The sequence below is a fragment of the Chiloscyllium punctatum genome, chromosome 2 (assembly GCF_047496795.1).
Source record: "Chiloscyllium punctatum isolate Juve2018m chromosome 2, sChiPun1.3, whole genome shotgun sequence".
Taxonomy (NCBI): Eukaryota; Metazoa; Chordata; class Chondrichthyes; order Orectolobiformes; family Hemiscylliidae; genus Chiloscyllium; species Chiloscyllium punctatum.
In genome coordinates, this window is record NC_092740.1 from 5612338 (window position 1) to 5640162 (window position 27825).

The following is a 27825-nucleotide window of genomic DNA, read 5'->3' on the forward strand; positions in this document are numbered from 1 at the left end:
CCGTGCCGCCCCATAGGCTGTTAGGTGGGATTTTTTTTCTTTCATGGGATGTGAGTATTGCTGACAAGACCAGTATTTAGATTAGATTCCCTACAGTACGGAAACAGGCCATTTGGCCCAACAAGGTTAGAGCAGTGTTGGAAAAGCACAGCAGGTCGGGCAGCATCCAAGGAGCACCATGCTAATCCTGACTCTGATCTCCAGCATCTGCAGTCCTCACGTTCGCCCATTTGGTCCAACAAGTCCACACTGACACTCTGAAGAGTAACCCACCCAGACCACTCTCTTACCCTCCCCTATATTTACCCAACTAATGCACCTAACATGATAGACAACTTAGTGTGGCCAATTCACCTGACCTGCACATCTTTGGACTGTGGGAGGAAACTGGAGCACCCGGAGGAAACCCACGCAGACACGGGGAGAATGTGCAAACTCCACACAGTCAGTCGCCTGAGGTGGGAATCGAAATCGGGTCCCTGGCACTGTGAGGCAGCAGTGCTAACCGCTGAGCCACCATACCACCCCCAAATTGCTGTTGGACTGAGTTTCTTGCTCAGCCACTTCAGGGGGCAGTTAAAAACCAACTCCATTGATGTGAGTCTGGAGTCATGTGGAGGCTAGACCAGGTAAGAACAGCAGATTTCCCTACCTACAGACCGCTGATGAATCAGAGGGAGTTTTATGATATTCGATGGTCCTTTTATTTGTTCGTGGATCACCGTTAACAAGCTTAATATTCAAGATAGTTTATGAATTTAATTCAAATTCCACTTCTGCCATGCTGGGATTAGAGTATTAGTCCCCACAGTGTTATTCTGGACGTCTGGTTTGTGACATTATGATGCCACTACCCTTCCCAGATCTATGGCAAGAGGAACAGGTCAGAGGCCAGTTATTCTGTAGCGAGTAACTCCCCTCTTGACTCACCAGCTACAGGGCACAAGTCAGGAGTGGGATGCAATACTCCCCATGTACCTGAATAAACGCAGCTCCAACAACACTCAACCATCCAGTGCTAAGCAGCCTGCCTGATTTGCACCCCTCCAAGCCACACACCATCCTGTCTTGTAGCTGTCACTGGTTCAAAGTCTTACGGCTCCTTTCCTAGCACCAAAGTGGGTGTCCTTACAACCTGCAGAAGTTCAAGAAGGCAGCTCATCATCACCTTCTTGAGGGAAGTTAGGCAGGGGCAGTAAATGCTGGCCTAAATAACAATACATGAATGAATAAGAAAGAAAAACATTGTTACAAGTTGTGAAATTGTATGCAGCTTTTTAAAATGTAGGTCACTAATATAGATCAAGAAAAAGCAGGAGTCCTGATAATGGGGGTGGAGCCTATGGAAAGCAAATGGATGATCAATATCCTTTGTTTTTGTCACAGCCAGTTTCATAAACCTTGCTGCTGCTGTCTCCCTTATTCCCGGGGCCTCCACTTTGACAGTAAGTGAGTTATGTGGCACTTTATCCAACATCTTTTTGAAGTCTGAATACAGTGCGATCTGATCAGACCTCTGCAACTTAATCAAAACATTTCATTGACTTTGCCTAACTCATTTGTACTTGCCAAGTCTTATGTTTTTACAAGCTTCTGGTTTGGAAAGGAGGGGAAAGTGCGCATCTATAAATTCCATCTATAAAAGTTGGACCTCACTACTGTATTTGGTTTTCTGTGCTGGAAAGATTTGTACACCAGTCACACAAGATTCACACAGGTTCTACAGCACAGAAACAGGCCATCCAGTCCAACTGGTCATTGCAGTTCTTTATGTTTCACTTGCCCTACCCTTTGTCAGTGTTTTTCAGCCCCCTCTATTTATTCAGCTTTCTGTTAAATTCACCTCACTTTGCCTCACGATTCTTTGCAGTTGTAGGTTTCCCCCAATCTGTCCATCTTTGGGTAAAGACGGAGTTTTCCTATTGGGTTTATTAGTTTGGATCAGTTTTGTAATCCAGCATTAGCAGGCAGTATTGTTGCTTCTGGATGCAGCCGTCTTCACTCCTAGTCTGCCTCTGTATAGCCTCAGGGAGCTTGCTGACTCACTCAGCCTGACCCCTTCCTAATCATTGTCATTTCAGACTGTGTAGGGAGCTCCACAGTTGCTCAGGCAGGATTGTGCAGGCTGTCTTCTTCTTGTGCAGAGCCTGGGTGATCAAGATGAGACTTCTCTCTTTGCCACAGGTACTGGGAGGCTATCGGTCGTTGGGATGAAGCCATTCAGCTGACGCCAGACTGTGCCGCACTCTACGACATGAAAGCACAGGTACTATTACCAGTGTATCACCTTTACTTTTCACTTTTGTTTCATTGTCTGCTTAATGCAGTCATACAAAGCCCATGAGCAAGTGTCAGAGACCGGGCAACCCTACCTCGTTTTGAACGAGGTGGAGAAGCTGGTGTTGGCCTGGGGTGGACAAAGTTAAAAATCACACAGCACCAGGTTACAGTCCAACAGATTTATTTGGAAGCACTAGCTTTTGGAGCACTGCTCCTTCATCAGGTGGTTGTGATGAAGGAACGACGCAGTATCGAGGGAGTGTTGCATTGTTACAGGTTCTGACTTGCTGAAGGAATGTTAACCTGACATCTGCTCTACCCTCTCAGGTTGTTGTGTAGAACCTGACTGTGTTAGAGTCAGGAGTCAAGAGATGCACAGCACAGAAACAGACTCACGTGTTATTTTGAAGAACGGCAGGGGAGCCCTCCCTGGTGGTTCTAGTGAATATGTAAAACTCAGCCAGCAGCATTGAAACAGATTTTTATTTGAGAATCGCTGGAGAAACACAGTTTGTTGAAGTTTTTCGTCTTGCACTCATCAGGGCAATTGGAGCAAAGTACCAAAGTAAAGGGGAACAATTGCCAAACACTCTTTTCGCATAACGTATAAAATCTTTTTCCCATAGAATCATAGAATAGTTCCAGCACAGAAAGAGGCCATTCAGCCCATTATGTCCGTGCCAGCTGAGTAAACTATCCGTCCTTTCTAACCGAAATGTCCAGCTCCCGGTCTGGATCTCTGCGGGTCCCAGTGTTTCAGGAACAGATCCAGGTTCCTTTTCAATGAGGGTTTCTGCCTCCACCACCAAACTGGGCAGTGAGTTCCAGACCCCCACCACCCTAGAGGGGGTGGGGAAAGGGGTTTATCCTCACATCCCCATCAATCCTTCTACCAAACAGCTTAAATCTGTAACTGATCTCTCTGTTGGGGGAAACAGTTCTTCCCTAGCCACTCCGTGCAAGTGCTCACTATGTCGTTCACCTCGATTAAATCACCTCTAATCCTCCTTATATTCTAAGGGAAACAACCCCAGCCCATGCAGGCTTTCCACAGGACTGGAATTTTCAAGCCCTTGCAAATTCACCAAAGCTGCTTGGACAGCACCTTCCAAACCCACGACCACTTCCATCTGTACAGCCAAGGGCAGCAGATACCTGGGAACAACTTGGAAATATATCGCCAGTCCTTCAGTGTCACCGCATTGAAATCCCAGAATTCCCTGTCTAGAGCAGTGCGGGTCTTCCTACAGCAGATGGACTGCAGTGGATCAAGAAGGCAGCTCACCCCCACCTTTCTGCAACAGTTGACCAGAACAGTACACAAGACTTCAGTATGGATTAACCACAGCCTTCTTTAGTTCAAGCATTACATCCCTAATCTTGTATGCAGTACCTCGCCAAGCAAAGAAAAGTATTCATGTACTTGGTTTATCACTTTATCTGTCTACCTGCCATCTTCAGGAACCTATGGTCTTTCACTTCCTCTACAGCTCTCAATATCCTCTCGTTTACTATGCATTTGCTTGTCTTTGCTGCCCTTTCCAAATGCATATCATCTTTCTTTTCCAAGTTGAATAATATTTGCTCCTTTTCAAGCAGCTAAACCAAACTGTTGATATCAACCTAACGGCCACCATCTTCACTGTAAACTCCTGGCCAATGTTTGTGTTGTCATTGCCTCCCAGAATATAATGGAGGAGATTGCTGTAGAATTGACAGAGATCTTTAAACTCTTAGCCACAGGAGAGGTCCCAGAAGACTGAAGAATGTTGTTCCATTGATTAAGGACAGCAGAGATAATCGAGGAAATTGCAGGCCAGTGAGCCTTGTATTGATGATAGGGAAATGGTTGGAGAAGATTCTTAGGGACAGAATGCATTCACATTTGGAGAAAAATGGATTTATTTGGGATCATCAGCATGATTTGTGCAGGAAAGGTCTGGTCTCACAACGTTGATTTATTTGTTTGAGGGGGTGACAAAGTTGATTGATGAGGGTAGGGTATCAATATGGTCCACATCGACTTTACTAAAACATTTGAGAAGGTTCCTCATGGTAGGCTGCTTCAGGAGGTAAGGTCAGATGGGATCCACAGTGAGTCGGTAAGCTGGATGAGGAGAGGGTGCAGAAGATGTTTACCAGGATGTTGCCTGGATAGGAGTGTGTTTTTCTGACTGGAGGACTGTGACCAGTGATATTCCACAAGGATCAATGCTGGGAGCTCTGTTGCTGGTAATATATACATATAAATAATTTGGATGGACATGTAGGTGGTCTGATTGGTCAAGTTGTAGATAGTGAGGAAGGTTGTTAAAGGATACAGCAGGATATAGTTGATTGAGAAAGTTGTCCAGAGAAATAGCAGGTGAAGTTTAATCTGAACAAGTATGAGGTGATGCACTTTGGGAGGTCAAATGCAAGAAGAAGGTATACAGTCAATGGCAGGACCCTGAGGAGTATTGATATCCAGAGGGGTCTTCGGGTACCTGTCCCAAAGCTCCCTGAAAGTAGTAACACAAGTAGAGAAGGTGGGAAAGGAGAAGGCTGGCTTCTTATCTTCACTGGTCAGGGCATCGAGTATAAAAGTTGGCAAGTCATGTTGCAGCTGTATAAAACTTTAGTTCGGCCACATTTGGAATATTGTGTGCAGTTCTGGTCACCACATTATAGGAAGGATGTGGAGGCTTTGGAGAGCGTACAGAAGAGGTTTACCAGGATATTGCCTGGATAGGAGTGTGTTAGCAATAAGGAGAGGTTGGACAAACTTGGGTTGTTTTCGCAAGAGTGTCAGAGGCTGAGGGGTGACCTGATCGAAGTGTATAAAATTATGAGAGGCATGGATCATCAGAGTCTTTTTTTCCCATTGTGGGAATGCCAAATACTGTGGGCGGGCATAGGTTTAAGGTGAGGGGGGAAAGTATAATGGAGACATACGAGGCAGTGTCAGGTGCCTGGAACATGGCAACTGGAGAGGTGGAGAAGCAGATACATAACAATGTTCAAGAGGCATAGGGACAGACTAATGATCTCAGACTCATGAACAGGCAGGGAATAGAGAGATATAGACTTTGTGCAGACAGATGGGATTAGTTTAGAATAGAAGCATGGTCAGTGCAGACATGATGGGCCGAAGGGCCTGCTCCTGTGCTTTATTGTTCCCTGTTCTATCAGTTCCAAATGCGTCAGCAATATTCAGGTTCTGTATAACCTAAATTGCCAGCCAGGTTGATCGGGTTTTTAAGAAGGCATATGCTGTGTTACCTTTTATTGGTAGAGAGGTTGAGTTCCAGAACCATGAGGTCATGCTGTACAAAACTCTGATGTCGCCACACTTGGAGTATTGTGTACAGTTCTGGTCACTGTATTATAAAAAGGATGTGGAAGTTTTGGAAAGGGTTCAGAGGAGATTTACCAGGATGTTGCCTGGTCTGGAGGGAAGGTCTTATGAGGAAAGGCTGAGGGACTTGAGGATGTTTTTGTTAGAGAGAAGCAAGTTGAGAGGTGACTTAATAGAGACATATAAAATAATCAGAGGGTTAGATAGGGTGGACAGGGAGAGCTTTTTCCCTCGGATGGTGATGGCGAGCATGAGGGGACATAGCTTTAAATTGAGGGATGATCAATATAGGACAGATGTGAGAGGTAGTTTCTTTACTCAGAGAGTAATAGAGGTGTGGAATGCCCTGCTTACAACAGTAGTAGACTCGCCAACTTTAAGGACATTTAAATGGTCATTGGATAGGCATATGAATGAGAATGGAACAGTATAGGTTAGATGGGCTTGAGATGAGTTTTACAGGTCAGTGCAATATCAAGGGCTGAAGGGCCTGCACTGTGCTGTAATGTTCTATATTCTATTAAGTTAATAACCATCTATTAATTTATTAATGCACTGTACACAAAACCATCCTGTTACAATGGTGACTCCATTATACCAGAGGTTTTGATCATATGGAGCTTTGAAATATCATAAGGCTGTGAAATGTGATGTATAGGTTCCCCAGCGACTGTCTCCATCCATCTCTTTGGGTTCACAACCTCGGTGTCCCATTCGATCGTCAAGATCAGCTTCCAAATTTCATCTTCCAGATAAAACTGAGACCGTCTTTATCTACCTCTGTAACATCATTGAGCTATATCCATGTCCCAATTCACTTTCTGCTGAAATCCTAACTCAGGTTCATGCGACATCCAGATCTAATGATCGCAATGCCTTCTGGCAGCCGGGCCACAATCTGCTCTTCTTAAATGAACACGAACAGTTTATTATGTGGTGATGCTGGTGTTGGACTGGGACAAAGTTTACAAAAATCGCACACCAGGTTAGAGTCCCAACAGGTTTATTTGGAAGCACGAGCTTTCGGAGCACTGCTCCTTCACAACCCCTTCAAAGACTCTAACCTTTAATGCATTGTCTGAGCTGAGATGTCATCTTATTTTCATAACACCATAAGTTATCTCGAGAATGTGACCTGAACCAAGTTCTGGGATGTACAGATTAATGAACTGAAACCTGCAAACCCATTCGAAAAGATGAAAGACTTAACAGCAATTAGGTTTGTTCAGTATATTGTTTCAGTTGGATTACATTGAATTTAGAACAGAAATGCATCAAAATTAATTTAATATACCATCCCTGTCGTGATAACGCAGCTCAGTCCTGTGGCCGATCAGTTCATTGTGCCAGTGGACACCACGGGCTCCCTCTCCATGGACACCACATGCTCCCTCTCCATGGACACCACGTGCTCCCTTTCCATGGACACCACATACTCCCTCTCCATGGACACCACGTGCTCCCTCTCCATGGACACAACGTGCTCCCTCTCCATGGACACAACGTGCTCCCTCTCCATGGACACCACATACTCCCTCTCCATGGACACCACGTGCTCCCTCTCCATGGTCACCACGTGCTCCCTCTCCATGGACAGAACGTGCTCCCATTCCATGGTCACCACGTGCTCCCTCTCCATGGTCACCACGTGCTCCCTCTCCATGGACACCACATACTCCCTCTCCATGGACACCACGTGCTCCCTCTCCTTGGACACCACGTGCTCCCTCTCCATGGACACCACGTGCTCCCTCTCCTTAGACACCACGTGCTCCCTCTCCTTAGACACCACGTGCTCCCTCTCCTTGGACACCACGTGCTCCCTTTCCATGGACACCGCGTGCTCCCTTTCCACTGACTCCACGTGCTCCCTCTCCTTGGACACCACGTGCTCCCTCTCCATGGACACCGCGTGCTCCCTTTCCATGGACACCACGTGCTCCCTTTCCATGGACTCCACGTGCTCCCTCTCCATGGACACCACGTGCTCCCTCTCCTTAGACACCACGTGCTCCCTCTCCATGGACACCACGTGCTCCCTCTCCATGGACACCGCGTGCTCCCTTTCCATGGACACCACGTGCTCCCTTTCCATGGACTCCACGTGCTCCCTCTCCATGGACACCATGTGTTCCCTCTCCATGGGCACCACGTGCTCCCTCTCCATGGATACCACGTGCTCCCTTTCCATGGACACCACGTGCTCCCTCTCCTTGGACACCATGTGCTCCTTCTCCATGGACACCACGTGCTCCCTCTCCTTGGACACCGCGTGCTCCCTCTCCATGGAGACCACGTGCTCCCTTTCCATGGACACCACGTGCTCCCTCTCCATGGACACCACGTGCTCCCTCTCCATGACACCACGTGCTCCCTCTCCATGGACACCACGTGCTCCCTTTCCATGGACACAACGTGCTCCCTTTCCATGGACACCAATTGCGCCCTCTCCATGGACACCACGTGCTCCGTCTCCATGGACACCACGTGCTCCGTCTCCTTGGACACCATGTGCTCCCTCTCCATGGACACCACGTGCTCCCTCTCCATGGACACCATGTGCTCCCTTTCCATGGACACCACGTGCTCCCTTTCCATGGACACCACGTGCTCCCTCTCCATCGACACCGCGTGCTCCCTTTCCACTGACTCCACGTGCTCCCTCTCCATGGGCACCATGTGCTCCCTCTCCATCGACACCGCGTGCTCCCTTTCCACTGACTCCATGTGCTCCCTCTCCATGGACACCACGTGCTCCCTCTCCATGGACACCACGTGCTCCCTTTCCATGGACACCACGTGCTCCCTCTCCTTGGACACCACATACTCCCTCTCCATGGACACCACGTGCTCCCTCTCCATGGACACCACGTGCTCCCTCTCCATGGACACCACATACTCCCTCTCCATGGACACCACATGCTACCTTTCCATGGGCACCACGTGCTCCCTCTCCATGGACACCACGTGCTCCCTCTCCATGGACACCACGTGCTCCCTCTCCATGGACACCACATACTCCCTCTCCATGGACACCACATGCTACCTTTCCATGGGCACCACGTGCTCCCTCTCCATGGACACCACGTGCTCCCTCTCCATGGACACCACGTGCTCCCTCTCCATGGACACCACGTGCTCCCTCTCCATGGACACCACATGCTACCTTTCCATGGGCACCACGTGCTCCCTCTCCATGGACACCACGTGCTCCCTCTCCATGGACACCACATACTCCCTCTCCATGGACACCATGTGCTCCCTCTCCATGGACACCACGTGCTCCCTCTCCATGGACACCACGTGCTCCATCTCCATGGACACCACGTGCTCCCTCTCCATGGACACCACGTGCTCCCTCTCCATGGACACCACGTGCTCCCTCTCCATGGACACCACGTGCTCCTTCTCCATGGACACCACATGCTCCCTCTCCATGGACACCACGTGCTCCCTCTCCATGGACACCACATGCTACCTTTCCATGGACACTACATACTCCCTCTCCATGGACACCACGTGCTCCCTCTCCATGGACACCACATGCTACCTTTCCATGGACACTACATACTCCCTCTCCATGGACACCACGTGCTCCTTCTCCATGGACACCATGTGCTCCCTCTCCATGGACACCACATGCTCCCTCTCCGTGGACACCACGTGCTCCCTCTCCATGGACACCACGTGCTCCCTCTCCATGGACACCACATTCTCCCTCTCCATGGACACCACGTGCTCCCTCTCCATGGACACCACATACTCCCTCTCCATGGACACCACGTGCTCCCTCTCCATGGACACCACGTGCTCCCTCTCCATGGACACCACGTGCTCCCTCTCCTTAGACACCACGTGCTCCCTCTCCATGGACACCACGTGCTCCCTCTCCATGGACACCACGTGCTCCTTCTGCATGGACACCACGTGCTCCCTCTCCATGGACACCACGTGCTCCCTCTCCATGGACACCACGTGCTCCCTCTCCATGGACACCACGTGCTCCCTCTCCATGGACACCACGTGCTCCCTCTCCATGGACACCACGTGCTCCCTCTCCATGGACACCACGTGCTCCCTTTCCATGTACTCCACATGCTCCCTCTCCATGGGCACCATGTGTTCCCTCTCCATGGACACCACGTGCTCCCTCTTCATTGACACCACGTGCTCCCTCTCCATGGATACCACGTGCTCCCTTTCCATGGACACCACGTGCTCCCTCTCCATGGACACCACGTGCTCCCTTTCCATGGACCCCACATGCTCCCTCTCCATGGGCACCATTTGTTCCCTCTCCATGGACACCACGTGCTCCCTCTCCATGGACACCACGTGCTCCCTCTCCTTGGAGACCACGTGCTCCCTTTCCATGGACACCACGTGCTCCCTCTCCATGGACACCACGTGCTCCCTCTCCTTAGACACCATGTGCTCCCTTTCCATGGACACCACGTGCTCCCTTTCCATGGACACCACGTGCTCCCTCTCCATGGACACCACGTGCTCCCTTTCCATGGACACCACGTGCTCCCTCTCCATGGACACCACGTGCTCCCTCTCCATGACGCCATGTGCTCCCTCTCCATGGACACCACGTGCTCCCTCTCCATGACGCCATGTGCTCCCTCTCCATGGACACCACATGCTCCCTTTCCATGGACACCACGTGCTCCCTTTCCATGGACACCAAGTGCTCCTTTTCCATGGACACCACGTGCTCCCTCTCCATGGACACCACGTGCTACGTCTCCATGGACACCACGTGCTCCGTCTCCTTAGACACCACGTGCTCCCTCTCCATGGACACCACGTGCTCCCACTCCATGGATACCACGTGCTCCCTTTCCATGGACACCACGTGCTCCCTCTCCATGGACACCATGTGCTCCCTCTCCATGGACACCACGTGCACCGTCTCCATGGACACCACGTGCTCCCTCTCCATGGACACCACGTGCTCCTTCTCCATCGACACCACGTGCTCCCTTTCCATGGGCACCACGTGCTCCCTCTCCTTGGACACCACGTGCTCCCTCTCCATGGACACCACGTGCTCCTTCTCCATGGACACCACATGCTCCCTTTCCATGGGCACCACGTTCTCCCTTTCCATGGACACCACGTGCTCCTTCTCCATGGACACCACGTGCTCCCTCTCCATGGACACCACGTGCTCCCTCTCCATAGACACCACGTGCTCCCTTTCCATGGACACCACATGCTCCCTTTCCATGGACACAACGTGCTCCCTTTCCATGGACACCACATGCTCCCTTTCCATGGACACAACGTGCTCCCTCTCCTTGGACACCGCGTGCTCCCTCTCCATGGACACCACGTGCGCCCTCTCCATGGACACCACGTGCTCCCTCTCCATGGACACCACGTGCTCCCTCTCCATGGACACCACATACTCCCTCTCCATGGACACCACGTGCTCCCTTTCCATGGACACCACGTGCTCCCTTTCCATGGACTCCACGTGCTCCCTCTCCATGGGCACCACGTGCTCCCTCTCCATGGACACCGCGAGCTCCCTTTCCATGGACACCGCGAGCTCCCTTTCCATGGACACCACGTGCTCCCTCTCCATGGACGCCATGTGCTCCCTCTCCATGGGCACCACGTGCTCCCTCTCCATGGACACCACGTGCTCCCTTTCCATGGACACCACGTGCTCCCTTTCCATGGGCACCACGTTCTCCCTTTCCATGGACACCACGTGCTCCTTCTCCATGGACACCACGTGCTCCCTCTCCATGGACACCACGTGCTCCCTCTCCATAGACACCACGTGCTCCCTTTCCATGGACACCACATGCTCCCTTTCCATGGACACAACGTGCTCCCTTTCCATGGACACCACATGCTCCCTTTCCATGGACACAACGTGCTCCCTCTCCATGGACACCACGTGCGCCCTCTCCATGGACACCACGTGCTCCCTCTCCATGGACACCACGTGCTCCCTCTCCATGGACACCACGTGCTCCCTCTCCTTAGACACCACGTGCTCCCTCTCCATGGGCACCACATACTTCCTCTCCACTGACCCCACATACTCCCTCTCCACTGACCCCACATACTCCCTCTCCATGGACACCACATACTCCCTCTCCATGGACACCACGTGCTCCCTTTCCATGGACACCACGTGCTCCCTTTCCATGGACTCCACGTGCTCCCTCTCCATGGGCACCACGTGCTCCCTCTCCATGGACACCGCGAGCTCCCTTTCCATGGACACCACGTGCTCCCTCTCCATGGACGCCATGTGCTCCCTCTCCATGGGCACCACGTGCTCCCTTTCCATGGACTCCACCTGCTCCCTCTCCATGGGCACCACGTGCTCCCTCTCCATGGACACCACGTGCTCCCTTTCCATGGACACCACGTGCTCCCTTTCCATGGACACCACGTGCTCCCTTTCCATGTACTCCACATGCTCCCTCTCCTTAGACACCACGTGCTCCCTCTCCATGGACACCACGTGCTCCCTTTCCATGGACACCACATGCTCCCTTTCCATGGACACAACGTGCTCCCTCTCCTTGGACACCGCGTGCTCCCTCTCCATGGACACCACGTGCTCCCTCTCCATGGACACCACGTGCGCCCTCTCCATGGACACCACGTGCTCCCTCTCCATGGACACCACGTGCTCCCTCTCCATGGACACCACATACTCCCTCTCCATGGACACCACGTGCTCCCTTTCCATGGACACCACGTGCTCCCTTTCCATGGACTCCACGTGCTCCCTCTCCATGGGCACCACGTGCTCCCTCTCCATGGACACCGCGAGCTCCCTTTCCATGGACACCGCGAGCTCCCTTTCCATGGACACCACGTGCTCCCTCTCCATGGACGCCATGTGCTCCCTCTCCATGGGCACCACGTGCTCCCTTTCCATGGACTCCACCTGCTCCCTCTCCATGGGCACCACGTGCTCCCTCTCCATGGACACCACGTGCTCCCTTTCCATGGACACCACGTGCTCCCTTTCCATGGGCACCACGTTCTCCCTTTCCATGGACACCACGTGCTCCTTCTCCATGGACACCACGTGCTCCCTCTCCATGGACACCACGTGCTCCCTCTCCATAGACACCACGTGCTCCCTTTCCATGGACACCACATGCTCCCTTTCCATGGACACAACGTGCTCCCTTTCCATGGACACCACATGCTCCCTTTCCATGGACACAACGTGCTCCCTCTCCATGGACACCACGTGCGCCCTCTCCATGGACACCACGTGCTCCCTCTCCATGGACACCACGTGCTCCCTCTCCATGGACACCACGTGCTCCCTCTCCTTAGACACCACGTGCTCCCTCTCCATGGGCACCACATACTTCCTCTCCACTGACCCCACATACTCCCTCTCCACTGACCCCACATACTCCCTCTCCATGGACACCACATACTCCCTCTCCATGGACACCACGTGCTCCCTTTCCATGGACACCACGTGCTCCCTTTCCATGGACACCACGTGCTCCCTCTCCATGGACGCCATGTGCTCCCTCTCCATGGGCACCACGTGCTCCCTTTCCATGGACTCCACCTGCTCCCTCTCCATGGGCACCACGTGCTCCCTCTCCATGGACACCACGTGCTCCCTTTCCATGGACACCACGTGCTCCCTCTCCTTGGACACCACGTGCTCCCTTTCCATGGACACCACGTGCTCCCTTTCCATGGACACCACGTGCTCCCTTTCCATGTACTCCACATGCTCCCTCTCCTTAGACACCACGTGCTCCCTCTCCATGGACACCACGTGCTCCCTTTCCATGGACACCACGTGCTCCCTCTCCATGGGCACCATGTGTTCCCTCTCCATGGACACCACGTGCTCCCTCTTCATGGACACCACGTGCTCCCTCTCCATGGATACCACGTGCTCCCTTTCCATGGACACCACGTGCTCCCTCTCCATGGACACCACGTGCTCCCTTTCAATGGACTCCACATGCTCCCTCTCCATGGGCACCATGTGTTCCCTCTCCATGGACACCACCTGCTGCCTCTCCATGGACACCACGTGCTCCCTCTCCTTGGAGACCACGTGCTCCCTTTCCATGGACACCACGTGCTCCCTCTCCATGGACACCACGTGCTCCCTCTTCTTCGACACCATGTGCTCCCTTTCCATGGACACCACGTGCTCCCTCTCCTTGGACTCCGCGTGCTCCCTCTCCATGGACACCATGTGCTCCCTTTCCATGGACACCACGTGCTCCCTCTCCATGGACACCACGTGCTCCCTCTCCATGGACACCACGTGCTCCGTCTCCTTAGACACCACATACTCCCTCTCCATGGACACCACGTGCTCCCTCTCCATGGACACCACGTGCTACGTCTCCATGGACACCACGAGCTCCGTCTCCTTAGACACCACGTGCTCCCTTTCCATGGACACCACATACTCCCTCTCCATGGACACCACATACTCCCTCTCCATGGACACCACGTGCTCCCTTTCCATGGGCACCACGTGCTCCCTCTCCATGGACACCACGTGCTCCCTCTCCATGGACACCACGTGCTCCTTCTCCATGGACACCACATGCTCCCTTTCCATGGACACCACGTGCTCCCTCTCCATGGACACCACGTGCTCCCTCTCCATGGACACCACATACTCCCTCTCCATGGACACCACATACTCCCTCTCCATGGACACCACATACTCCCTCTCCATGGACACCACATACTCCCTCTCCATGGACACCACGTGCTCCCTCTCCATGGACACCACGTGCTCCCTCTCCATGGACACCACATACTCCCTCTCCATGGACACCACATACTCCCTCTCCATGGACACCACGTGCTCCCTCTCCATGGGCACCACGTGCTCCCTCTCCATGGACACCGCGTGCTCCTTCTCCATGGACACCACATGCTCCCTTTCCATGGACACCACATGCTCCCTCTCCATGGACACCACGTGCTCCCTCTCCATGGACACCACATACTCCCTCTCCATGGACACCACATACTCCCTCTCCATGGACACCACGTGCTCCCTCTCCATGACACCACGTGCTCCCTTTCCATGGACACCACGTGCGCCCTCTCCATGGACACCACGTGCTCCCTCTCCATGGACACCACGTGCTCCCTCTCCATGGACACCACGTGCTCCCTCTCCTAAGACACCACGTGCTCCCTCTCCATGGGCACCACCTGCTCCCTCTCCATGGGCACCACGTGCTCCCTCTCCATGGACACCACGTGCTCCCTCTCCTTGGACACCACGTGCTCCCTTTCCATGGACACCACGTGCTCCCTTTCCATGGACACCACGTGCTCCCTCTCCATGGACACCACATACTCCCTCTCCTTGGACACCACATACTCCCTCTCCATGGACACCACATGCTCCCTTTCCATGGACACCACGTGCTCCCTCTCCATGGACACCACATACTCCCTCTCCTTGGACACCACATACTCCCTCTCCATGGACACCACGTGCTCCCTCTCCATGGACACTACATGCTCCCTCTCCATGGACACCACGTGCTCCCTCTCCATGGACACCACGTGCTCCCTCTCCATGGACACCACATGCTCCCTCTCCATGGACACCACATGCTACCTTTCCTAGGGCACCACGTGCTCCCTTTCCATGGACACCACGTCCTCCCTCTCCATGGACACCACGTGCTCCGTCTCCATGGACACCACATGCTCCCTCTCCATGGACACCACATGCTACCTTTGCATGGGCACCACGTGCTCCCTTTCCATGGACACCACGTGCTCCCTCTCCATGGACACCACATTCTCCCTCTCCATGGACACCACATGCTACCTTTCCATGGGCACCACATGGTACCTTTCCATGGGCACCACGTGCTCCCTTTCCATGGACAACACGTGGTCCCTCTCCATGGACACCACGTGCTCCCTCTCCATGGACACCACGTACTCCCTCTCCATGGACACCACGTGCTCCCTCTCCATGGACACCACGTACTCCCTCTCCATGGACACCACATACTCCCTCTCCATGGACACCACGTGCTCCCTTTCCAGGGACACTACATACTCCCTCTCCATGGACACCACGTGCTCCCTCTCCATGGACACCACGTCCTCCCTCTCCATGGACACCACGTGCTCCTTCTCCATGGACACCACGTGCTCCCTCTCCATGGACACCACGTGCTCCCTCTCCATGGACACCACGTGCTCACTCTCCATGGACACCACGTGCTCCCTCTCCATGGACACCACGTGCTCCCTCTCCACTGACCCCACATCCTCCCTCTCCATGGACACCACATACTCCCTCTCCATGGACACCACGTGCTCCCTTTCCATGGACACTACATACTCCCTCTCCATGGACACCACGTGCTCCCTTTCCATGGACACCACATGCTCCCTCTCCATGGACACCACATGCTCCCTCTCCATGGACACCACGTGCTCCCTCTCCATGGACACCACATACTCCCTCTCCATGGACACCACGTGCTCCCTCTCCATGGACACCACGTGCTCTCTCTCCATGGACACCACGTGCTCCCTCTCCATGGACACCACGTGCTCCCTCTCCTTAGATACCACATACTCCCTCTCCATGGACACCACGTGCTCCCTCTCCATGGACACCACGTGCTCCCTCTCCATGGACACCACATACGCCCTCTCCATGGACACCACGTGCTCCCTCTCCATGGACACCACGTGCTCCCTTTCAATGGACACCATGTGCTCCCTCTCCATGGACACCACGTGCTCCCTTTCAATGGACACCACGTGCTCCCTTTCAATGGACACCACGTGCTCCCTCTCCATGGACACCATGTGCTCCCTTTCCATGTACTCCACATGCTCCCTCTCCATGGGCACCACGTGCTCCCTCTCCTTAGACACCACGTGCTCCCTCTCCATGGACACCACGTGCTCCCTTTCCATGGACACCACGTGCTCCCTCTCCTTGGACTCCTCGTGCTCCCTCTCCATGGACACCACGTGCTCCCTTTCCATGGACAACACGTGCTCCCTCTCCATGGACACCACGTGCTCCCTTTCCATGGACACCACGTGCTCCCTTTCCATGGACACCACGTGCTCCCTTTCCATGGACACCACGTGCTCCCTCTCCTTGGACTCCTCGTGCTCCCTCTCCATGGACACCACGTGCTCCCTTTCCATGGACAACACGTGCTCCCTCTCCATGGACACCACGTGCTTCCTTTCCATGGACACCACGTGCTCCCTTTCCATGGACACCACGTGCTCCCTTTCCATGGACACCATGTGCTCCCTTTCCATGTACTCCACATGCTCCCTCTCCATGGGCACCACGTGCTCCCTCTACTTAGACACCACGTGCTCCCTCTCCATGGACACCACGTGCTCCCTTTCCATGGACACCACGTGCTCCCTCTCCTTGGACTCCTCGTGCTCCCTCTCCATGGACACCACGTGCTCCCTTTCCATGGACAACACGTGCTCCCTCTCCATGGACACCACATACTCCCTCTCCATGGACACCACGTGCTCCCTTTCCATGGACACCACGTGCGCCCTCTCCATGGACACCACGTGCTCCCTCTCCATGGACACCACGTGCTCCCTCTCCATGGACACCACGTGCTCCCTCTCCTAAGACACCATGTGCTCCCTCTCCATGGGCACCACCTGCTCCCTCTCCATGGGCACCACGTGCTCCCTCTCCATGGACACCACGTGCTCCCTCTCCTTGGACACCACGTGCTCCCTTTCCATGGACACCACGTGCTCCCTTTCCATGGACACCACGTGCTCCCTCTCCATGGACACCACATACTCCCTCTCCTTGGACACCACATACTCCCTCTCCATGGACACCACATGCTCCCTTTCCATGGACACCACGTGCTCCCTCTCCATGGACACCACATACTCCCTCTCCTTGGACACCACATACTCCCTCTCCATGGACACCACATGCTCCCTCTCCATGGACACCACGTGCTCCCTCTCCTTAGACACCACGTGCTCCCTCTCCATGGACACCACATGCTCCCTCTCCATGGACACCACATGCTACCTTTGCATGGGCACCACGTGCTCCCTTTCCATGGACACCACGTGCTCCCTCTCCATGGACACCACATTCTCCCTCTCCATGGACACCACATGCTACCTTTCCATGGGCACCACATGGTACCTTTCCATGGGCACCACGTGCTCCCTTTCCATGGACAACACGTGGTCCCTCTCCATGGACACCACGTGCTCCCTCTCCATGGACACCACGTACTCCCTCTCCATGGACACCACGTGCTCCCTCTCCATGGACACCACGTACTCCCTCTCCATGGACACCACGTGCTCTCTCTCCATGGACACCACGTGCTCCCTTTCCAGGGACACTACATACTCCCTCTCCATGGACACCATGTGCTCCCTCTCCATGGACACCACGTCCTCCCTCTCCATGGACACCACGTGCTCCTTCTCCATGGACACCACGTGCTCCCTCTCCATGGACACCACGTGCTCCCTCTCCATGGACACCACGTGCTCCCTCTCCATGGACACCACGTGCTCCCTCTCCATGGACACCACGTGCTCCCTCTCCATGGACACCACGTGCTCCCTCTCCACTGACCCCACATCCTCCCTCTCCATGGACACCACATACTCCCTCTCCATGGACACCACGTGCTCCCTCTCCATGGACACCACGTGCTCCCTCTCCATGGACACCACGTGCTCCCTCTCCATGGACACCACGTGCTCCCTCTCCATGGACACCACGTGCTCCCTCTCCATGGACACCACGTGCTCCCTCTCCTTAGACACCACGTGCTCCCTCTCCATGGGCACCACATACTTCCTCTCCACTGACCCCACATACTCCCTCTCCACTGACCCCACATACTCCCTCTCCATGGACACCACATACTCCCTCTCCATGGACACCACGTGCTCCCTTTCCATGGACACCACGTGCTCCCTTTCCATGGACTCCACGTGCTCCCTCTCCATGGGCACCACGTGCTCCCTCTCCATGGACACCGCGAGCTCCCTTTCCATGGACACCGCGAGCTCCCTTTCCATGGACACCACGTGCTCCCTCTCCATGGACGCCATGTGCTCCCTCTCCATGGGCACCACGTGCTCCCTTTCCATGGACTCCACCTGCTCCCTCTCCATGGGCACCACGTGCTCCCTCTCCATGGACACCACGTGCTCCCTTTCCATGGACACCACGTGCTCCCTCTCCTTGGACACCACGTGCTCCCTTTCCATGGACACCACGTGCTCCCTTTCCATGGACACCACGTGCTCCCTTTCCATGTACTCCACATGCTCCCTCTCCTTAGACACCACGTGCTCCCTCTCCATGGACACCACGTGCTCCCTTTCCATGGACACCACGTGCTCCCTCTCCATGGGCACCATGTGTTCCCTCTCCATGGACACCACGTGCTCCCTCTTCATGGACACCACGTGCTCCCTCTCCATGGATACCACGTGCTCCCTTTCCATGGACACCACGTGCTCCCTCTCCATGGACACCACGTGCTCCCTTTCAATGGACTCCACATGCTCCCTCTCCATGGGCACCATGTGTTCCCTCTCCATGGACACCACCTGCTGCCTCTCCATGGACACCACGTGCTCCCTCTCCTTGGAGACCACGTGCTCCCTCTCCATGGACACTACGTGCTCCCTCTTCTTCGACACCATGTGCTCCCTTTCCATGGACACCACGTGCTCCCTCTCCTTGGACTCCGCGTGCTCCCTCTCCATGGACACCATGTGCTCCCTTTCCATGGACACCACGTGCTCCCTCTCCATGGACACCACGTGCTCCCTCTCCATGGACACCACGTGCTCCGTCTCCTTAGACACCACATACTCCCTCTCCATGGACACCACGTGCTCCCTCTCCATGGACACCACGTGCTCCCTCTCCATGGACACCACGTGCTCCGTCTCCTTAGACACCACATACTCCCTCTCCATGGACACCATGTGCTCCCTCTCCATGGACACCACGTGCTCCCTCTCCATGGACACCACGTGCTACGTCTCCATGGACACCACGAGCTCCGTCTCCTTAGACACCACGTGCTCCCTTTCCATGGACACCACATACTCCCTCTCCATGGACACCACATACTCCCTCTCCATGGACACCACGTGCTCCCTTTCCATGGGCACCACGTGCTCCCTCTCCATGGACACCACGTGCTCCCTCTCCATGGACACCACGTGCTCCTTCTCCATGGACACCACATGCTCCCTTTCCATGGACACCACGTGCTCCCTCTCCATGGACACCACGTGCTCCCTCTCCATGGACACCACATACTCCCTCTCCATGGACACCACATACTCCCTCTCCATGGACACCACATACTCCCTCTCCATGGACACCACATACTCCCTCTCCATGGACACCACATACTCCCTCTCCATGGACACCACATACTCCCTCTCCATGGACACCACGTGCTCCCTCTCCATGGGCACCACGTGCTCCCTCTCCATGGACACCGCGAGCTCCCTTTCCATGGACACCACGTGCGCCCTCTCCATGGACACCACGTGCTCCCTCTCCATGGACACCACGTGCTCCCTCTCCATGGACACCACGTGCTCCCTCTCCTAAGACACCACGTGCTCCCTCTCCATGGGCACCACCTGCTCCCTCTCCATGGGCACCACGTGCTCCCTCTCCATGGACACCACGTGCTCCCTCTCCTTGGACACCACGTGCTCCCTTTCCATGGACACCACGTGCTCCCTTTCCATGGACACCACGTGCTCCCTCTCCATGGACACCACATACTCCCTCTCCTTGGACACCACATACTCCCTCTCCATGGACACCACATGCTCCCTTTCCATGGACACCACGTGCTCCCTCTCCATGGACACCACATACTCCCTCTCCTTGGACACCACATACTCCCTCTCCATGGACACCACGTGCTCCCTCTCCATGGACACTACATGCTCCCTCTCCATGGACACCACGTGCTCCCTCTCCATGGACACCACGTGCTCCCTCTCCATGGACACCACATGCTCCCTCTCCATGGACACCACATGCTACCTTTCCTAGGGCACCACGTGCTCCCTTTCCATGGACACCACGTCCTCCCTCTCCATGGACACCACGTGCTCCGTCTCCATGGACACCACATGCTCCCTCTCCATGGACACCACATGCTACCTTTGCATGGGCACCACGTGCTCCCTTTCCATGGACACCACGTGCTCCCTCTCCATGGACACCACATTCTCCCTCTCCATGGACACCACATGCTACCTTTCCATGGGCACCACATGGTACCTTTCCATGGGCACCACGTGCTCCCTTTCCATGGACAACACGTGGTCCCTCTCCATGGACACCACGTGCTCCCTCTCCATGGACACCACGTACTCCCTCTCCATGGACACCACGTGCTCCCTCTCCATGGACACCACGTACTCCCTCTCCATGGACACCACATACTCCCTCTCCATGGACACCACGTGCTCCCTTTCCAGGGACACTACATACTCCCTCTCCATGGACACCACGTGCTCCCTCTCCATGGACACCACGTCCTCCCTCTCCATGGACACCACGTGCTCCTTCTCCATGGACACCACGTGCTCCCTCTCCATGGACACCACGTGCTCCCTCTCCATGGACACCACGTGCTCACTCTCCATGGACACCACGTGCTCCCTCTCCATGGACACCACGTGCTCCCTCTCCACTGACCCCACATCCTCCCTCTCCATGGACACCACATACTCCCTCTCCATGGACACCACGTGCTCCCTTTCCATGGACACTACATACTCCCTCTCCATGGACACCACGTGCTCCCTTTCCATGGACACCACATGCTCCCTCTCCATGGACACCACATGCTCCCTCTCCATGGACACCACGTGCTCCCTCTCCATGGACACCACATACTCCCTCTCCATGGACACCACGTGCTCCCTCTCCATGGACACCACGTGCTCTCTCTCCATGGACACCACGTGCTCCCTCTCCATGGACACCACGTGCTCCCTCTCCTTAGATACCACATACTCCCTCTCCATGGACACCACGTGCTCCCTCTCCATGGACACCACGTGCTCCCTCTCCATGGACACCACCTACGCCCTCTCCATGGACACCACGTGCTCCCTTTCAATGGACACCATGTGCTCCCTCTCCATGGACACCACGTGCTCCCTTTCAATGGACACCACGTGCTCCCTTTCAATGGACACCACGTGCTCCCTCTCCATGGACACCATGTGCTCCCTTTCCATGTACTCCACATGCTCCCTCTCCATGGGCACCACGTGCTCCCTCTCCTTAGACACCACGTGCTCCCTCTCCATGGACACCACGTGCTCCCTTTCCATGGACACCACGTGCTCCCTCTCCTTGGACTCCTCGTGCTCCCTCTCCATGGACACCACGTGCTCCCTTTCCATGGACAACACGTGCTCCCTCTCCATGGACACCACGTGCTCCCTTTCCATGGACACCACGTGCTCCCTTTCCATGGACACCACGTGCTCCCTTTCCATGGACACCACGTGCTCCCTCTCCTTGGACTCCTCGTGCTCCCTCTCCATGGACACCACGTGCTCCGTTTCCATGGACAACACGTGCTCCCTCTCCATGGACACCACGTGCTTCCTTTCCATGGACACCACGTGCTCCCTTTCCATGGACACCACGTGCTCCCTTTCCATGGACACCATGTGCTCCCTTTCCATGTACTCCACATGCTCCCTCTCCATGGGCACCACGTGCTCCCTTTCCATGGACACCACGTGCTCCCTCTCCTTGGACTCCTCGTGCTCCCTCTCCATGGACACCACGTGCTCCCTTTCCATGGACAACACGTGCTCCCTCTCCATGGACACCACATACTCCCTCTCCATGGACACCACGTGCTCCCTTTCCATGGACACCACGTGCTCCCTCTCCATGGGCACCACTTGCTCCCTCTCCATGGACACCGCGAGCTCCCTTTCCATGGACACCACGTGCGCCCTCTCCATGGACACCACGTGCTCCCTCTCCATGGACACCACGTGCTCCCTCTCCATGGACACCACGTGCTCCCTCTCCATGGACACCACGTGCTCCCTCTCCATGGACACCACGTGCTCCCTCTCCTTGGACACCACGTGCTCCCTTTCCATGGACACCACGTGCTCCCTCTCCATGGACACCACATACTCCCTCTCCTTGGACACCACATACTCCCTCTCCATGGACACCACATGCTCCCTTTCCATGGACACCACGTGCTCCCTCTCCATGGACACCACATACTCCCTCTCCTTGGACACCACATACTCCCTCTCCATGGACACCACATGCTCCCTCTCCATGGACACCACGTGCTCCCTCTCCTTAGACACCACGTGCTCCCTCTCCATGGACACCACATGCTCCCTCTCCATGGACACCACATGCTACCTTTCCATGGGCACCACATGGTACCTTTCCATGGGCACCACGTGCTCCCTTTCCATGGACAACACGTGGTCCCTCTCCATGGACACCACGTGCTCCCTCTCCATGGACACCACGTACTCCCTCTCCATGGACACCACGTGCTCCCTCTCCATGGACACCACGTACTCCCTCTCCATGGACACCACGTGCTCTCTCTCCATGGACACCACGTGCTCCCTTTCCAGGGACACTACATACTCCCTCTCCATGGACACCATGTGCTCCCTCTCCATGGACACCACGTCCTCCCTCTCCTTGGACACCACGTGCTCCCTTTCCATGGACACCACGTGCTCCCTCTCCATGGACACCACGTGCTCCCTCTCCATGGACACCACGTGCTCCCTCTCCATGGACACCACATGCTCCCTTTCCATGGACACCACGTGCTCCCTCTCCATGGACACCACATACTCCCTCTCCTTGGACACCACATACTCCCTCTCCATGGACACCACATGCTCCCTCTCCATGGACACCACGTGCTCCCTCTCCTTAGACACCACGTGCTCCCTCTCCATGGACACCACATTCTCCCTCTCCATGGACACCACATGCTACCTTTCCATGGGCACCACATGGTACCTTTCCATGGGCACCACGTGCTCCCTTTCCATGGACAACACGTGGTCCCTCTCCATGGACACCACGTGCTCCCTCTCCATGGACACCACGTACTCCCTCTCCATGGACACCACGTGCTCCCTCTCCATGGACACCACGTACTCCCTCTCCATGGACACCACGTGCTCTCTCTCCATGGACACCACGTGCTCCCTTTCCAGGGACACTACATACTCCCTCTCCATGGACACCATGTGCTCCCTTTCCATGGACAACACGTGCTCCCTCTCCATGGACACCACGTGCTCCCTCTCCATGGACACCACGTGCTCCTTCTCCATGGACACCACGTGCTCCCTCTCCATGGACACCACGTGCTCCCTCTCCATGGACACCACGTGCTCCCTCTCCATGGACACCACGTGCTCCCTCTCCATGGACACCACGTGCTCCCTCTCCATGGACACCACGTGCTCCCTCTCCATGGACACCACGTGCTCCCTCTCCACTGACCCCACATCCTCCCTCTCCATGGACACCACATACTCCCTCTCCATGGACACCACGTGCTCCCTTTCCATGGACACTACATACTCCCTCTCCATGGACACCACGTGCTCCCTTTCCATGGACACCACATGCTCCCTCTCCATGGACACCACATGCTCCCTCTCCATGGACACCACGTGCTCCCTCTCCATGGACACCACATACTCCCTCTCCATGGACACCACGTGCTCCCTCTCCATGGACACCACGTGCTCTCTCTCCATGGACACCACGTGCTCCCTCTCCATGGACACCACGTGCTCCCTCTCCTTAGATACCACATACTCCCTCTCCATGGACACCACGTGCTCCCTCTCCATGGACACCACGTGCTCTCTCTCCATGGACACCACATACTCCCTCTCCATGGACACCACATACGCCCTCTCCATGGACACCACGTGCTCCCTTTCAATGGACACCATGTGCTCCCTCTCCATGGACACCACGTGCTCCCTTTAAATGGACACCACGCGCTCCCTCTCCTTGGACACCACGTGCTCCCTTTCCATGGACACCACGTGCTCCCTTTCCATGGACACCATGTGCTCCCTTTCCATGTACTCCACATGCTCCCTCTCCATGGGCACCACGTGCTCCCTCTCCTTAGACACCACGTGCTCCCTCTCCATGGACACCACGTGCTCCCTTTCCATGGACACCACGTGCTCCCTCTCCTTGGACTCCGCGTGCTCCCTCTCCATGGACACCACGTGCTCCCTTTCCATGGACAACACGTGCTCCCTCTCCATGGACACCACGTGCTCCCTCTCCATGACACCACGTGCTCCCTCTCCATGGACACCACATGCTCCCTTTCCATGGACACCACGTGCTCCCTTTCCATGGACACCACGTGCTCCCTTTCCATGGACACCACGTGCTCCCTCTCCATGGACACCACGTGCTACGTCTCCATGGACACCACGTGCTCCGTCTCCTTAGACACCACGTGCTCCCTCTCCATGGACACCACGTGCTCCCTCTCCATGGACACCACGTGCTCCCTTTCCATGGACACCATGTGCTCCCTCTCCATGGACACCACGTGCACCGTCTCCATGGACACCACGTGCTCCCTTTCCATGGACACCACATGCTCCCTTTCCATGGGCACCACGTGCTCCCTCTCCATGGACACCACGTGCTCCTTCTCCATGGGCACCACGTGCTCCCTCTCCATGGACACCACGTGCTCCCTCTCCATGGACACCACGTGCTCCTTCTCCATGGACACCACATGCTCCCTTTCCATGGACACCACGTGCTCCCTCTCCATGGACACCACGTGCTCCCTTTCCATGGGCACCACGTTCTTCCTTTCCATGGACACCACGTGCTCCCTCTCCATGGACACCACGTGCTCCCTTTCCATGGACACCACATGCTCCCTTTCCATGGACACCACGTGCTCCCTCTCCATGGACACCACATACTCCCTCTCCTTGGACACCACATACTCCCTCTCCATGGACACCACGTGCTCCCTCTCCTTGGACACCACATGCTCCCTTTCCATGGACACCACGTGCTCCCTCTCCATGGACACCACGTGCTCCCTCTCCATGGACACCACATGCAACCTTTCCATGGACACTACATACTCCCTCTCCATGGACACCATGTGCTTCCTCTCCATGGACACCACGTGCTCCCTTTCCATGGACACCACGTGCTCCCTCTCCATGGACACCACGTGCTCCCTCTCCATGGACACCACGTGCTCCCTTTCCATGGACACCACGTGCTCCCTCTCCACTGACCCCACATACTCCCTCTCCATGGGCACCACATACTCCCTCTCCATGGACACCACGTACTCCCTCTCAATGGACACCACGTGCTCCCTCTCCATGGACACCACATGCTCCCTCTCCATGGACACCATGTGCTCCCTCTCCATGGACACCACGTGCTCCCTCTCCATGGACACCACGTGCTCCCTCTCCATGGACACCACGTGCTCCCTCTCCTTAGATACCACGTACTCCCTTTCCATGGACACCATGTGCTCCCTCTCCATGGACACCACGTGCTCCCTCTCCATGGACACCACGTGCTCCCTCTCCATGGACACCACGTGCTCCCTCTCCATGGGCACCATATACTCCCTCTCCCTGGGCACCACGTGCTCCCTCTCCATGGACACCATGTGCTCCCTCTCCATGGACACCACGTGCTCCCTCTCCATGGACACCACGTGCTCCCTCTCCATGGACACCACGTGCTCCCTCTCCATGGACACCACGTGCTCCCTCTCCATGGACACCACGTGCTCCCTCTCCTTAGATACCACGTACTCCCTCTCCATGGACACCACGTGCTCCCTCTCCATGGACACCACGTGCTCCCTCTCCATGGACACCACGTGCTCCCTCTCCATGGACACCACGTGCTCCCTCTCCTTGGACACCACGTGCTCCCTCTCCATGGGCACCATATACTCCCTCTCCCTGGGCACCACGTGCTCCCTCTCCATGGGCACCACGTGCTCCCTCTCCATGGGCACCACGTGCTCCCTCTCCATGGACACCACGTGCTCCCTCTCCATGGACACCACGTACTCCCTCTCCTTGGACACCACGTGCTCCCTCTCCATGGACACCACATACTCCCTCTCCATGGGCACCATATACTCCCTCTCCCTGGGCACCACGTGCTCCCTCTCCATGGGCCCCACAAACTCTCTCTCCATGGCCCCCGTGTGCTCCCTCTCTCTTGTGCCCTTGAGGACCGATATTACCATGGAAAAGGGGCTGAACCCCTGTACCTGTTACTATGTTCTTAAAAAGAGCAGTCACATGTTGTGTCCTTCTCCATACCTGTTGCCTGGGCCAGTTGATGACCAAGCCCAGCACTTTTAGCTCTTCCTAACTGTACTGAACGGAGTGCTTTTCTGAGCTATTTTATTAGAGGGCAGTTATGAATGATCCACATTGCTGTGGTATGGAGGTACATGTAGGCCAGGGTAGGTAAGGTTTCCTCCCTAAAATCCCTGAAGTATTAGTGGATTGGATAGGTTTTTATATAAATGGTGGTAGTTTTATAACAGATTAGTTTTTGCTTCCTTTTGTTTTAGTAATTGCAGTGAAAATCCATCAGTTTCCCCAATACAATGATGAGCCCTTGCTCTTCGCTGTGCGCGGTTCTGGTCAGTGTACTGTTGGAAGGATGTGATTGGACTGGGATACAGAGGAGATCCTGGCATAAAACATTTCGGCTCTGAAGGGAGGCTGGATAAGCTTGGGTTGTTTACTTTGGAGCTGTGAAGGCTGAAGTGGGGAGACTGTGGAAGATTATGAGAGGCATGGATTAAAAAAACCCACCTGTTCCTCTGAGTTAAGGGGTTAGTAATGAGGGGGCATAATTTTAGAGTGAAAGGGAGGAGGTCAAGGGGAATGTGAGGAAAATATTTATCACCAGAGAGCGGTGGGGTCTGGAATGCACTGTCTGGCATTGTCAGTGAACCCATCCTCCCATCCTGGCACTTTCCCCTGCGACCGCAGGAACTGTAAAACCTGCGCCCACACCTCCTCCCTCACCTCTATCCAAGGCCCTAAAGGAGCCTTCCACATCCATCAAAGTTTTA

The 27825-nt window shown here is 55.3% G+C and overlaps 1 protein-coding gene across 3 annotated transcripts in view; it reads left to right on the forward strand.

Moving 5' to 3' along the window:
• Positions 1 to 27825, forward strand: part of ttc33 (tetratricopeptide repeat domain 33) — a 134679-nt gene that overhangs the window by 63061 nt on the left and 43793 nt on the right. For all 3 annotated transcript variants that reach the window (XM_072592972.1, XM_072592977.1, XM_072592975.1), the window contains exon 3: positions 2185 to 2266. In XM_072592972.1, coding sequence (XP_072449073.1) covers positions 2185 to 2266 — 82 coding nt within the window. The remainder of the gene's footprint in view (positions 1 to 2184; positions 2267 to 27825) is intronic.